Source organism: Emydura macquarii, unplaced genomic scaffold, assembly GCF_026122565.2.
Source record: "Emydura macquarii macquarii isolate MOO-44397 ecotype Brisbane River unplaced genomic scaffold, CSIRO-AGI_Emac_v2 contig_1876, whole genome shotgun sequence".
In the NCBI taxonomy this organism is placed as follows: domain Eukaryota; kingdom Metazoa; phylum Chordata; order Testudines; family Chelidae; genus Emydura; species Emydura macquarii.
Genome location: NW_027132013.1, coordinates 30,947,946 through 30,962,496, shown reverse-complemented (window position 1 = coordinate 30,962,496; position 14,551 = coordinate 30,947,946). Strand labels below are relative to the sequence as shown.

Here is a 14,551-nt window from a genome sequence, read left to right as displayed (position 1 = left end):
AAAAAAAATTGGTCACAATTTTTTACTTACGCATCGTTTTGGGGGACAGAATTAGAGACCTCTTTTCAGAAGGTGGCTGTGGAGCACTTTCTAAAATCAGATCTCTTTAAGGTGTCTCAAGTTAGGTACCAAAAATCACGAGCCCCACTTGAGAAAATCTTGGCCATTATTTTTATTTGTTTATGTAGATGTATACAAAATATCCAGACCACTAAAATACCTTTGCTATATGTTAAAAAAAACACAAGAAACATATACAAACATAAATAAATGCAGCCCCTTCCTTAGGAGACTAAGGTCTGGTCTACACTGGTGACGGAGGTTGACGTAAAGTCACTTACATCGATCTCCAAACAGCTGCGTCTCCACTGGCACTACTGTTAAGTCAATTTAATAAGACCACCTCTGCAAGTGGCGTAGCGCCTTTTTTGAATTTATTAATTCGATTTAGTGTCAGTGTAGACACAACTTCACTTAAATTGATTTTACTGGCCTCCGGGAGGTATCCCACAATGCCCCCTTGTGACCACTCTGGACATTCGCGCTGTGCCGTATTGTGGTCACGCTACCAGGAAATGTCCCCTCCCCTCAAACCCTGGGAAAATTTGAATTTTCAGTTCCTGTGCTGCCAGCCTGGAGAGAGTGCTCCTCATAGCTGCTGCAAAGCCCAAATGTGCTCCAGCATGGAGTCCACCAGAGGTCTTAGATCTCATCGGTCTGTGGGGCGAGAAGTCATACTCAATGATAAGCCATGATGTATTTGTGAGGCTCACAATAATAGTGCAGAGTTGAGCTGGTTCCATGTCTCCGCAGCAATGGCGAGCAAGCGGAGTAAAAAAAGAGGCAAAAACAGTTTTCCTGTTTGTTTGGGGGAAGAAGGGAGGGGGAAGCAGCATTGCATCATGGGACAATGACACTCGTCCCAACGGCCACCGCGGCTAGTTGCACTGTGGGATAGCAACCCACAGCGCACTCCTTTGAAAGTTGAAATAAGTGTGGTGAGTGTGGACGCATGAGCCTGGCGCAAACAGCGTAGTGCGTACACGCTGCTGTGACTTCTAAAAATTGGCTGCTGAAAGTTGTCGACTTCACTCGGCAGTCTAGACATACCCTAAAATATGAACCGTGTTAAAGCAGGAATTCTGATTGGCACTTCCAGCTATGTGTAGCTATTTATTGACCCCACAACCTTCCCAGCTTTTACCACAATTCATCAGCTGATGGATACCCCTGCAAGTCTACTAGAACAGATTGTGGCCGGTAACAGTGACATTATAAGCCCCATAAATGTCAAATGATTTGGTTACATGCGACAGCTCTCTGGGTTTACGGTGTTTGGAAATATTATTTAATTTATTTCTAAGCACTGTAAACCAGTGCACACAGTAACCCGGGTCCAGAAGGAGTTCCTGGATACATAGCATTAGCCTTTCTAAAAGAGAGTCAAGGCAGAGACCTAAAAATATACCATGAACTGAACATGAAAATATACCCTGAACTGAACATGAAAGTATACCATCTGCTGTTGTAGATAACATTAACTTTATAGCATTTCACTTTTCCGTAAGTTAATGTTCTCAGATGAGATATAGACCTGATAAATGTTGTGCTTTTTAGTTCACTGTAAAGGATTGTTTTATAATCTAATGGTCTGTGTACATGAGTAGCTGCATGTTCCTTAGACTAAATTTAGCAACTCAGTGAAAATGCAGTGAGCAAGTGTTGTTTGTGGTGGTTGCTAATCAGTATTTTAGCACACTGGATGCCTTATTAGTTGAATGCCTAAAAAGTCAATACAGAGTGTATAATGGAACTTCAAGTAGCCTGATTGGTGTTGCAAATGCTATTCCTGACCTAAATAGGGAAAATTGCCAGTGGCAAGGGAGGAGGAAGCCACATAGGTTTAACCAGAGAAGGGAGAGTCTGAAATCTCTTGTCACAAAAAATCTTGTAATGGCTTCTCAGCTTTTCTTTTTTTCAAGCCCGCCATCCCTACAGTTTTCTTCAGTGTTTGGAGTGGAAAAGCATAGATTAATCATTTTAAAATCATAATGCATTTATTTATTTCTACAGCAGCCTCCAACCAAAGCAGTCGGGGTGCTGTAGAATGGAGCAAAACTAAATAAAGGCTGCATAGAATCAATAGCAAGGAACTGAACAAGGAAGAAGTGAAGGAGCAAAGAGAAATGAGCTGTTCTTTAGTTCCTACTGTGAGTGATAATGTACTTGGAATTAGAATGTGTATTAGAAAACGGAACTGTCAGTCTTAGGAGCAAAGCAGCATTATTCAGTCATATCCTAAACAACGAGAGTCCTGTACCACTTTAAAGACCTAACAAATTTAATTTCTGCAGGCATTAGCTTTCGTGGGCTGCAACCCACTTCCTCAGATGCAAGAAATAGAAATCAGATAGGAGGGTGTGTGTGTGTGTGTGTGTGTGTGTGTGCGTGTGCGCGCGCGCACATACATCCAAGGTAAGGAACAACAATGGGGAGGGTAGGTGTTAGCAAAGTCCATTCAGTTAGAGTAGATGAGGCCTATTCACAACCATTGATTAGAAAGTGAGAAGATGTGAACAGTGACAATTACTTCTTGTAATAAGATAACCATTCCAAGTCCCTATTCAGACCCAGTTTGATTATGTCAAGTTTGCATCTGAGTTCCAGCTCTGCAGTTTCTCACTAACGTCTGTTTTTGAAGTTTTTTTGTAGAAGTATAGCAACTTTCAAGTCAGCTACAGGGTATCCTGGGAGATTGAAGTGCTCTTCGACTGGTTTATGGATGTTACTATTTTTTATGTCTGATTTGTGTCATTTATTCTTTTGTGTAGTGACAGTCCGGTTTGGCCAATGTACATGGCAGAGAGGCATTGCTGGCACATGATGGCATATATTACATTACTAGATGTGCAGGTGAATGAGCTCCTTATGGTGTGGCTGATGTGATTAGGACTTGTGATGGTGTCACTAGAGTCGATGTGCGGGCAGAATTGGCAACGAGGTTTGTTTCAGAGGTATGTTCCTGGGTTAGTGTTCTTCTTGTATGGTGTACGGTTGCTGGTGAGTATTTGTTTCAGGTTGGGGAGCTGTCTGTAAGCAAGGATAGGTCTGCCTCCCACAGCTTGAGCGAGTGAGGGATCATCTGCTAGGATAGGTTGTAGATCCTTAATGATGTGTTGGAGAGATTTTAGCTGGGGGCTGTAGGTGATGGCCAGTGGTGTTCTGTTGTTGTCTTTGTTGGGTCTGTCCTGTAGTAGGTGACTTCTGGGTACCCATCTGGCTCTGTCAATTTGTTTCTTCACCTCTCCAGGTGGGTATTGTAGTTTTAAGAATGTTTTATGGAGATCCTGTAGGTGTTTGTCTCTGTCTGAAGGATTGAAGCAAATCCGGTTGTATCTTAGGGCTTGGCTGTAGACAATGGATCGTGTAATGTGTCCAGGGTTATCTCATTACAAGAAGTAATTGTCACTGTTCACACTTTCTCACCTTCTAATCAATGATTGTGAATAGACCTCATCTACTCTAACTGAATGGACTTTGCTAACACCTACCCTCCCCATTGTTGTTCCTTACACTTGGATGTGTATATATGTATATATATATACACCCCCTATCTGATTTCTATTTCTTGCATCTGAGGAAGTGGGTTGCAGCTCACGAAAGCTAATGCCTGCAGAAATTAAATTTGTTAGTCTTTAAAGTGCTACAGGACTCTCGTTGTTTTTGCCGTATACAGACTAACACGGCTACCTTTCTGGAACTTTTCAGTCACATCCTAGTGGCTCCTACTGTTGTGTTTTAAAAATACCACTTATTGCCCAGTAATACTGTAGAATTTCTAGCCTCTCAAAACCATTCTCAGGAGCTATCCCCCCTGTTTGTATTGTGTGTGTCTAGTACAGTGAAACCTGCAGTAAAGGGCCATCTTTGATAAGCAACCCCTTATCGTACACAACCCCATTAAAATATCACCACATGCTTTCCACTACACCTTCCCTTGACTTCTACCTATAGACCAGCTCAACATTTCTTGTCCACTTAGATGAAGATGTAAACAGATTTCACTAGTACATGAGCATTGTGTGCATATATGTATGTATAATATAAAATATTGTAAAAATATTTTCTTTTAAACACTTGAACAATAATTTTAAGGAGCTAGAAGTTTATCAAAACACTTATAGTAACTATCAAAACATCTTCTAATTTTAGTAAGTGATTTTATGGCCTGTCTGCTTAGAACCTTGTCAAATCCACAAATGAAGACCTACTGTGGACAAAAAGGCAACTTTATTTTGTTTCCCACAGGCCCCATAAGGAAAATCCCATTCTGGGAATCAGAGCTAAAACATACGATATAAATTCACATAGAATATTTTTCTTTTGAGTGCTGATAATATGCTTAGTGTTATACAGCTCAAATATACTGGTGTGATATTCAAAACTAGAAGAAAAAAGGTGTGTGGGGGGTGTGAAGGGCGGTAGAAGGGAAAGTCATCCACAACACAAAGATTTGTGAGGGGAAAAAAATTCTGGAGAACTTCCAGTTCTCATTTTCTAGCCACTCACAGTTGCCTTCACCCACTATTGTAGCTAAATGTATCTTCTGCAAAGGCTGTCCTCTTTGATCCTGTCAGATCTCAGTTTGGAAGTAATGTTGGAATTAGATTGCTAAAAGTTCATGCAACTCAAGCTTTACTAAGTGATAAGCATCATGAATTGCCTCTTGCTTGGATTTATATGTTCCACTATGCATTGCTAGGTATCCTGGCTTGTCAGCTGCATGTCTTGACAGCGTGACAGATGTTTGGTGGGTGATGGTTGGGGAGTTGATGAAGTTGATAAGTGCTTGGATTATTTACAATAGAATTTTTTATTTTTAATTAAAGAAAAGCAGAGAAAAAGTGCTTCTGGTTCACATTCAGGAAGGTAAATAAATGAAGCATCTTCCCAGAATAAATTAGTGGGTTCAGTTAAAGAAAATAAAATGGGTAGATTATTTTTCACTTCTGTTTTTTTCCCTTAAAGGGCAGAGCGCCTGTATTGAACTACTACCACAAATCTTTTCTTGGATACTGGACAGATGAGTTAGTCCTCCAGTTCTGTAGCAATGGGGTCACAAAAATCTGCTACTGGCATTTTGGGGGGCAGTGAGACGACTAATCAGGAATAGCATGGCTGCTTCTGCTTTGCTAGCAATCAGAGAGAGAATCTGGCTTTTCTCTCCATCAATGGCTGGAAGACAGAGTGGATGCCAGAGACTGCCTACTCTACCTACTTCTGCTCTGGAGTATATGAGGAAGAGCACAAGGGGAGCCATTGATTGCGGCAGAAAGCTCCTCCTCATCACAAGCTTTTCTCATAGCAGTTGCACTGCCTGACCCAAATCAGTTATTTGTAACCAGCTTTCTTTCAATGTTAACTATGTTGAAGCAAAATCTGTTTAAAAAAAGTTTATGAATGAATTAAAATTCCCCACAAAGAACAGGAAAGACACTTATTAAAATTCTGCGGATGATCTCATCACTTCCCATTGTCTGATCAAAATGTGTAGGGCTGCTAAATGGGTGACCTAGTGGTTTGTAGATGCTCAATTGGTGTTTTTGCCAATTAAAAAAAAAAAAAGAAAAGAAAAGTTATTGGGTTTGTTTTTGATGGGCTTTTATATAATGGTGAAGTAAATTTGTCGTTTTTTGTTCATATTTAATTATTAAATACTTTGAAATAGTAGGACAGTTACTACACAGAGCTTAGTCATTGTTATAAAGAATTAAGTGATTTTTTAAAAAAATTGCTGCATACTTCTGTATTCCAAAGCAAATGAGAAAAGTAGGAATCTAATTATGCAGTGTTTTAAATGTAAAATAATACTTCTGTGGCAGAATACTGATAATGAACATCACTGTTCATCAACTTAGAAGAAACAAGCACCAAATTAACATTTGCAAATATTTTTTGCAGCCAATTAGAGTCTCCATTTAGGAAGCTTTTCCTGGCAGCATTCTCTAGGCATAGGCCCGGCTTCAAAGAAATGGCTCAAATATTTGTATTATTTTAAACTTCTAATTAATTTCACCATTAATATGCTATTACTGCGTACTGGTTTATTTCATGGCTATACATTTATATGACTAATCATTATTACAGCTACATGTCGAGTTACTTTAAGAAATAAGATTGCATCAATGTTGGGGGGTAAGGAATTGGAATAATCTTTCTGGAACCTTAAAGTACAGTTTAATCATCTCTTCAAAGTCTGTGTCAGAAGGCAAAGCACCAGTGGGACTAGTTGCTTTTTGTTTTACTGTTTCTCACCTGGAACAATTAAAATCTTTATATTCTGTTAAATGTAAAGTAGCTCTAGCTAATTGGTTCTCAACCTTTTCCATGCCAAGGGATCCCATTTTCCATACTGTGAGTCTCCCCTTCTCACCCCTGTTGCTCCCTCCCATTTGTCTGGGATCTAGTTGGGATCCTGGAACTACTGATACCAGATTACAAGAGCTTGCTGTCTTAAGGCCATGTCTAAACTAGAGAGCTTACAGCGGCACAGCAGTACCAATGCAGCTGCGCTGCTGTAAAATCTCTCATGTAGCCGCTCTATGCTGATGTGAGAGCTCTCCCGTCAACATAATTAAACCACCCCAATGAGTGGAAATAGCTATGTCAGCAGGAGAACCGCTGTCCACACTGCTGCTTATGTTGGTGTAACTTGTTGCTCAGGGGTGTATTTTTTCACACGCCTGAGTGACATAAGTTATACTGACATAGAAGTGGTAGTGTAGATTCAGTCTAAGCCACTTAGACAGTTACTTCTCATAACTGAATATTCATGAAGTTTCCAGAAAGGATAGTGGTAATTGACACTCCTTTAAAATGCACATTTCATTTTCCAGTAAATTTCTATTTCATAAAAAAAAAATCCCTCTCTGTGGGCACCCTAATAAAGAGGCCAAGGATGGAACACATGGAGGTTCACCTAAATCCAGTCCTGGTTGTTTCTGATCAGGATTTGACTGGAGGCAAATGAGATTGTTTTTATTGCTCATTTGGTTCTGTAAATACATTGCTGATGACTTCAGTCCCCTCTGCTCACTATAGCAAGCTAAGTCTGTAGCTAGTAGCCTCTATATAGTTAGAGGTTGAAGCTAGCTTCCCTAGCAGTTTCCATGAAACTTCACATTCCAGGGTCTTAGCTCAGGATAGATTCCCCCCCCCCCCCCCCCCCCAAAAAAAAAAAAAAAGTTTTGAGTCCATTGGACAAGGTACTTCAGGGAAGAAGTTTAAAAAATTGGGTTGGAAATTCTGCATCATCATTTTCCTAACTGTTTGGGGCGCAGGAGCACACATCTGTGTGAAACAGCTTGATCAAAAACCTCCAAATTTGTTTTGACTAGTTAAACCTCAGGCCTTGGTGATCTTTTACAGGAAACCTCCATTGGACTGGAGGGGAAATGTGTCCCTGTCCCCTTTCCCCCCAGCTCCTACTAGTGAGTCTCTGCTCCTTCTCTCTTCACAGAGAAACTAATGCATGGTGCCCCTAGAAAGCTAGTTCTATGAAAGCAGCCAAATACCTTCCCTGTTGCATAGGAGAGAGGAGAGCAAGGAAAGGCTGATCTGGGTTAAAACTTGGATCTGGTTTCAGGTCGACTTTCAACAACCTTTTCACTAGAAAATAGTTTATTGGAGGGGGGGTTCCCTTTACAGCCCATCTCTAATCTAGATAAGTCGCTTTAGCCAAGAATGTCTGTAATTGCAAATAGTATCACTTTTTCTCTCTCGTTCTTTTTCAGCTTGCCATGAAGCACAAATGTTGAGATACTGCCTAATATAGAGATCTTCCCAAGAGGAACTGAAAAGCTAGGCTCAGCAATTTTTACTGGAGATCCAAACTTTCACCTGCTTTATTCTTCCAATTCAGTGAAGATCAATTATTCAGTTAACATACAGAAAAAATGTTGCATTCCCACATTTTTATGGTAATTTTGCTAAGCAATTCTGCTGCATTTCCAAACTTTATTTTGTATTTAAGTTATTGTAGGTGTTTTTAAAAACATGGAAACTGGACCAAATGAGAAACTGATCAAGATTAAACTGACACTGTCTTATTTTTCTGGTGTCCCACAGGAAGAAGTATTAAATTGGCAACAAAAGATCTTACTGTATGGATATAAAATCCAAACAGTGATTACATATTTTTTTCCCTTTTGTATAGTGCTAGTGGAATTTGAGCATTGGAATTGTGCATCCCAGATCATAATCCTGTAGTGGAAAGCAGACTTCATTGTTATGTGAAACAGCAGGCCTTATCATTTTTGCCACTCAGTAGGAATTTTTGCATGTGCCATCACCAGCATTCAGAAGTGCAAATTTGACTTCCAGATGTGACCCTGCTATCCATGCTGCATTTTGAAAATATCCTATTGTACTTTCTAGATTGATTATTAGGAGTGTACAATAAACCATGAAGAATGTAAATGTGAGATTTTAAAGATCTAAGAAAAATTTGATTTTTAAATCTACACACAAAATGGTTGTGCCTCTTTACCTCAGTCTGGAATTTAGCAGTCTTTGTATGGCTTCTTTTTAACTATAATTTCTCTGATTAAGGGCCTATATAAATGGAAGTTTGAAAACAAACTTTTCAAGCTACTAGTTTTTCATGAACTTTACACAGAAAATGTTTTGGGACTACAACACGTGGACTGATTGAAGTGTATACTATTCAGAAATAAATCTACGTAGAATGAGTTGACTTCTGTGCTGTGTAGTTCATGTGACTTAAAATATGGGTTTTTAAAAAACCTTTCTCATAACAAAGAGCTGTATCTTCTCTAGTTTGAACATTAGTAATATTTTTAACATAAAATAGCTTGGAACAAATATATTTCCATTGCAGATTCATTGACTAAGCTATGTCTTCCTTAACAAACAGCTGTTTTCCTCACATTTCTTCAGAAGTTCTTAATTTATTTAGTCATAGGATTAAAATGTTAAGCCAGTACAGAAGGTATACTTGATTTTACTAACACAAACTACTAGCTAAGATAGTACGTACGTTGGTTCTAAGCTGCATGCATCTTCAAAATGTTCTGTTCCCCTCTTACTCATGGCCAGACAGCCAGTGTAATCTGAATATACCATAGTTTCCATTGTCGGTGCAGAATAAGATGTTGCATTATTAATGACATTTTAAAGAGCTTAGAATCTAATAATAAAGCAGCACATGGGAGAGAAAGAAAGAGAAAAGCAACAGAAGAAAAAATATCTCTTGGAAATATCGATATTACAAAAAGGGAACTGAATTTACTTGGGAAGAAATTCTAAGTCAACCGACAGAAGTCATCTAGTTAAATGTATAGTTTGTACATGTAGTTAATTTTAAATACATATATTTTTAATTGTGCTATTTTATATGAAGTTTTTTAATTGCATAATGGAAGTTGTTTGGAGGAGGGAGCATCTTTGTCATCTGTTCAGCACTGTTGGATCCCATCAAGGACAACCTTGAAAACTGTCACATATCAAGATGCCAGCTGGGAAAGAATTTGGCCAGTCATAGCTGCAAGTCAGAACAGGGCCACTTAAAAACATGAGGCCCCAAGCACCACTTGAGCTACTTATAACTAATGCTTGCCCTGAAAGAATCTGTAACTTCACAAGCACAACAGTAGGCAACATTTTAACAAAAGGGCTCTTACTAGTGATCTCCAAGAAAGACTGGGGATTAGATTTTGGCCTATTTCAAAACAAAACCAAACAAAAACTAACCTCATTAGAATATTTGTTCAGAAGTACAGTACAGTTCTGACAGCAAAGCAGATTTGTCTTCATCCTCTTCACTCTCTTAGGGTATGTCTACCTTGTGATAAAACACCTGCAGCTGGCCCGGATCAGCTGACTCAAGCTTGCAGGGCTCGGGCTCTGAGGTTATATCCCTGCAATGTAGACATTTGGGCTCAGTCTGGTACCCCCACAAGGAGGCGTGGGCCCGAAGATAGGGCTCCAGATTGAGCCCAAATGTCTACACTGCAGTTGTATAGTCCCACAGCCTGAGCCCCACGAATCCGAGTCAGCTGACCTAGGCCAGCTGTGAATGTTTTATTGCAGTGTCAACATACCCTTACTGGTTTGGTTTTTTAACTCTATTCTGATGTCATGAGTAGTCAGTCTTAATGAAAATTCAGTAATGAGAACTACAACCACAAAAGTGGTTCACTGAAGGAGAGAGAGAATAGGATTTGAATTGTTGCCATCTAACTTTTACTCAAAGATTACAAATAATTTAGAAGAGAAGTTCAAACTCCAGATCAGATATACTTGTGGAGGATGAGTTATTTAGGTTCAGGTAACAATCTGTAGTGCTTGAGGAGAGTACAAGTTTAAACATCTCCTGGGCAGATCAGGTCACAGGCACACTGCTAAATTCCAGATCCCTTTTTCACAGATTAAATGGTTGTTGTTTAATGTGTGTTTTAGTACCATTAACTGTTTTTCAGGGTTGACTGTGAATAACTCAATGCATGAAGAAAGGAAAAGGTTTATTTGCGTTCTACTTCATTCCTGGTATTCAGTAAACTACTAGAAGTGGTGGTACTTAGGAAGGTTTCAAGAAAGTGTCCTGGCATCCCATACTGAAGATAAACTTTATAACATTACAGTTCCCTCCTGGAACTTAGTTGTAGTATACAACACTAGTATTATTAGATATTTGTGTACATACAGTATACAGTAATTCAGGTTAATGTTTCATATTAAAGAATGTATTTGTAAAATGTAACAAGATCAATAGTTTCCTTATTCTATTACCTTTTTAAAGTTCTGCAAAGAATAAAGATCATGTATTGTTGGACTTGAGACTGGTGTACTGCAAAATCTGTCTTAAAAGGCTACTTTTGTGGCTAGCAAAAGTTGTGCATTCACGTAATACTTGCTGATATATGTTGTAATTAATTCCTCAAAAGTTAAAATAATTTTGTGCCATTCTGAAAAAAGTGGGAACTGCTCTGTTGCAAACGCTACTTTTGTCATTAAACATTTTAACTGTGACAAACTGTTTCTTGGATTATTGGTTTTTTGTTTTATAGTGGTGGTGGTGGTTTTGTTTTGTTTTTGTTTTCGTTCTCTTCTAATCAAAATAGAAAAGGTTTGGTGGTTGCTACTTAAAAAGAAAAACCCAAGGTTTCACTGTACTATAATCAATAGTTTCCTCTCAAAAGAATGTGGTTTTCTACAGGAAACAATGAAAAGTATTTTAAAATTTTTGTGTCCATCTAGGCTTATGAATTCTTCTGCTGTATAAACACTGCTATTGAACATATGAACACAAATGTATGTTAATTTTCTACCCAAATGTTGCACTGTTCAGAGAAGTCCATGTTTCCATTTCAATTCAATTCTGCTGCAGAACATATACTCTCATTCACTTGGCTGATTGTTAGACTATTACTGTACAAATATGATTGTATTATATAATAAAAACACGTGAGAGGAAAGATGCTGCTCAATGCAAATCATTCTTTTTCAAGTGAAGCTACTTGAGGAGTAAGGTATCGATCAATGTGTATCAGAATCAGTTACGCGCCCCCTCCCCCTAATTTTTTATTTAAAATGTTACATTTGTCATTTTCATTACCCAACTAGGAATATCACCTCAAAAATGTCCTTACTTGTTCTTATATCTGCATAACTATATATATAATTACTGAAAGAGAATTCCAATCTACTGATCTATGACAGAGAAGCCAACTAATTATGAACCATTCCAGATTCCCATTCACTATTTCATGCATGCCCATACCAAATTGTTGACACCAGTCTGGATGCTGACTTTGATATGCACCCCAGCAATATCCAAATTATATTACCAATATAGAATGTGACATGTTCCTTGTCCCAGCTTCTTCGATTAATAATGGTCCCCATATGTATTCTAATCGTGGACACGTATACACGCCATGTGCTGGAGCCAAAGGTTTTTGTAGCATTGTCTATTGACATGTGCATCGTGCGTCACTTCATGCTCCCAGTGGAGGTTATAATAGGTCATGCTGATCTTTACCTCTCCAGTTCCCTCTTATCACTGCATAGCCAGAGTTGGAACCCCTGTCCCTTTGTGATCTTAGTGTTTATACCAAGAGAGCCTTTCCCATACTTGTACGTAGTTCTTCCTTGCTATTTTTTAGTGTAGCTAGCATAGTTGAAGTACTTAGTGTTCGCTATTTAGGATAGATTTCCCCCATCAGGGTCTGAGCCCTCACCCCTTCCCGGAGACCATGTCCCGCAGCGCAGGGTCCAAGTACTGTGATTTGTAACCTCACTCGTTTCCCATGAACAACGAGCACCCATGTTGTCTCTATTGCCTTGGGGAAACCCATATCGCTGCTCACTCTGCCATTTCTAAGGCTTTCCCGCTGCAGACCCAAGACTCGTGAGAACTTCAGCTCAGGAAGCACCTCATGGAGGAGACTGAGGCCGCTCACACACTCTCATCCGGGACTGTCGCAACCGACTGCACTGGCCATCGCTGACAGTGAGTGCTCCTCCCAGCGCCTCCTGGACCTTGAATCTGGCAGCCCTGGACAAGCCCAAATAGAAGAGTAGGAAGCACTCATGGACATTAAAGCAAGTCCCTGTCAAGGGCTGCTTTTAAGAGCTGTGCCAGGTCAGGTGACGTTGCACACTGACACCGCTGCACTGGCGCTCAAGCTTCCCCGCCTTGAGGATAAGGTGAAGAGGAGAAAGGATCCAGCAGCAGCATCGGTGGTCCAGGTTCTCACTCAATCTGTGCCATCCCGTGCACGCAAATCGCTGCTTCTGCAACCTTTGCTGCAGCTGGCTCCATGGACTCCGTGTCGGTCTTCATCTGCCTTCAGGGACACTCCCTGGACTCCTGGCTGTCTGGAGCCCCTTCTGTCCATGCAGGAATTGGAGCTGTCCGACCCATCTTCTCCCTTGTGTGCAGGCACAGCTCTCACTCCCTCTCCTGCTCCTGCTTGCCTTACCCTGCTGCTTATGACCCAGCGATGGCAGTGTGGTACTGATAACCCTGGGGCCCTTCGCACCCCTGATCCATACCTTTTGGCCACACTGAGCAACCTGGGACTAATGCTGCCCTTGGTACTCACCCACATAGGCCTCCTACCAGTCTCCTCCACTGGCACCATTGGGCTCAGAGAAAGAGGCAGGGGTCCTGGAACTAAGGCAGTAGCACCTCCTGGCTTGAAGTGGTTTCCATCATATACAGGGTTTACAGTTTTGTTGACTTTTCAGCACCCTCACTATAAAAACTCTTCCAACAGCAGAGATCAAACTGGTACTTCCCGTTCCGCCGTTCCCTGCAGCTGCTTCCTCCTTTCTGGATGAAGTGCTGTTTCCTGCCTCCATGTCTCCCCCCGATGACAAAAGGCAGTATCAGGACTTATTACAAGGGGTGGCAACGTCCTTGGGCATTCTGCTGGAGGAGGTACAAGACCAGCTGCGCAACATCCTCCAGCCACAGGTACCCGCATAGGTGGCACTCCCCATTCATGATGCCACCCTCCAGTCTGCACAAGCAAAGTGACACACCTCGGCCTCCTGCACTCCCACACTGAAAGGAGCGGAGCAGGGCTATTTTGTCCCAGCTAAAAGGGAGATACCCCTCACCCCCAGAGCCCTGGTTGTGCTTGCAGCCGTGGAGAGGACACCCCCTATATACCCTGAAATCCACCTCACCAGACCGGGTGGCGAAAAGGTTAGACCTTTTGGGGAGAAAGGCCTACGCCTCGGTGCCACCCATGCGGGTTCCTGTGGCTGGAGGATGTTGAGCAGCTGGTGCTGCTGGTCTTGCACCTCCTCCAGCTGCAGGAATGTCTACTATGCCCTGCTGCTCAGAAACAACTTTAATACCTACGGCAGGCTGACAGAGTTCAAAGACAAACTATCCCCAGGCCAGCAGTAGCACTTTCAGACACGGGTGGATAAAGGGCCCATCGTAGCCAAAGTCGGCCTCCAAGCAGCAGTTGATGCGGCCGACGTGTTCTCATGCTCACTTGTGATGGGTGTTGTCATGTGTCATGACTCCTGGCTGCAGTCTTCTGGCTTCCCTCAAGAGGTCCAAATGACCATAGAGGACCTCTCCTTTGACGAGGATAAGTTATTTTATTTTAAGAGCAACGATTCTCTTCATTCATTAAAGGATTCAAGGGCTACACTATGCTTTCTGGGGATCTATACCCCAGCCTCACACTACAAACAACAGCATCAACAATTTAATCCTCCGCTATATGCGCCTTACTCGCCATACTACCAGCGGCACCAGGAACCCCCACAGGTGCCACCAGTCCCAGCATCAGCAACCCACAACCTCTGCCTTGGTCACTTCCTCAACCCTCACCCAGTGACAACCCATGGTACAGTTTGGCTATGTTGGTTGAGAGCTGCAAACCTTCCCCATTGCCACCCACGGCCCCACACTTCATCTTTGGAGGGCAGTCTTGCCCTATTCGCCCACAATTGGGGAAGATTACCATGGATCATTGGGTACTGGAGGTTATCCACCATGGATACG

At 41.3% G+C, this 14,551-nt stretch overlaps 1 protein-coding gene across 3 annotated transcripts in view; it reads left to right on the top strand.

Annotated features, from left to right (window-relative positions):
• Window positions 1-11,495, top strand: part of STXBP6 (syntaxin binding protein 6) — a 222,573-nt gene extending 211,078 nt beyond the window's left edge. For 2 of the 3 annotated variants that reach the window (XM_067558075.1, XM_067558074.1), the window contains exon 6: window positions 5,029-5,673. In XM_067558075.1, the coding sequence (XP_067414176.1) occupies window positions 5,029-5,154 (126 nt within the window). In that variant the 3' untranslated portion in view covers window positions 5,155-5,673. Of the gene's footprint in view, window positions 1-5,028; window positions 5,674-7,793 lie in introns of those variants that run through there. The other variant, XM_067558076.1, reaches the window with a different exon arrangement.
• The last annotated feature ends 3,056 nt before the right edge of the window (window positions 11,496-14,551 follow it).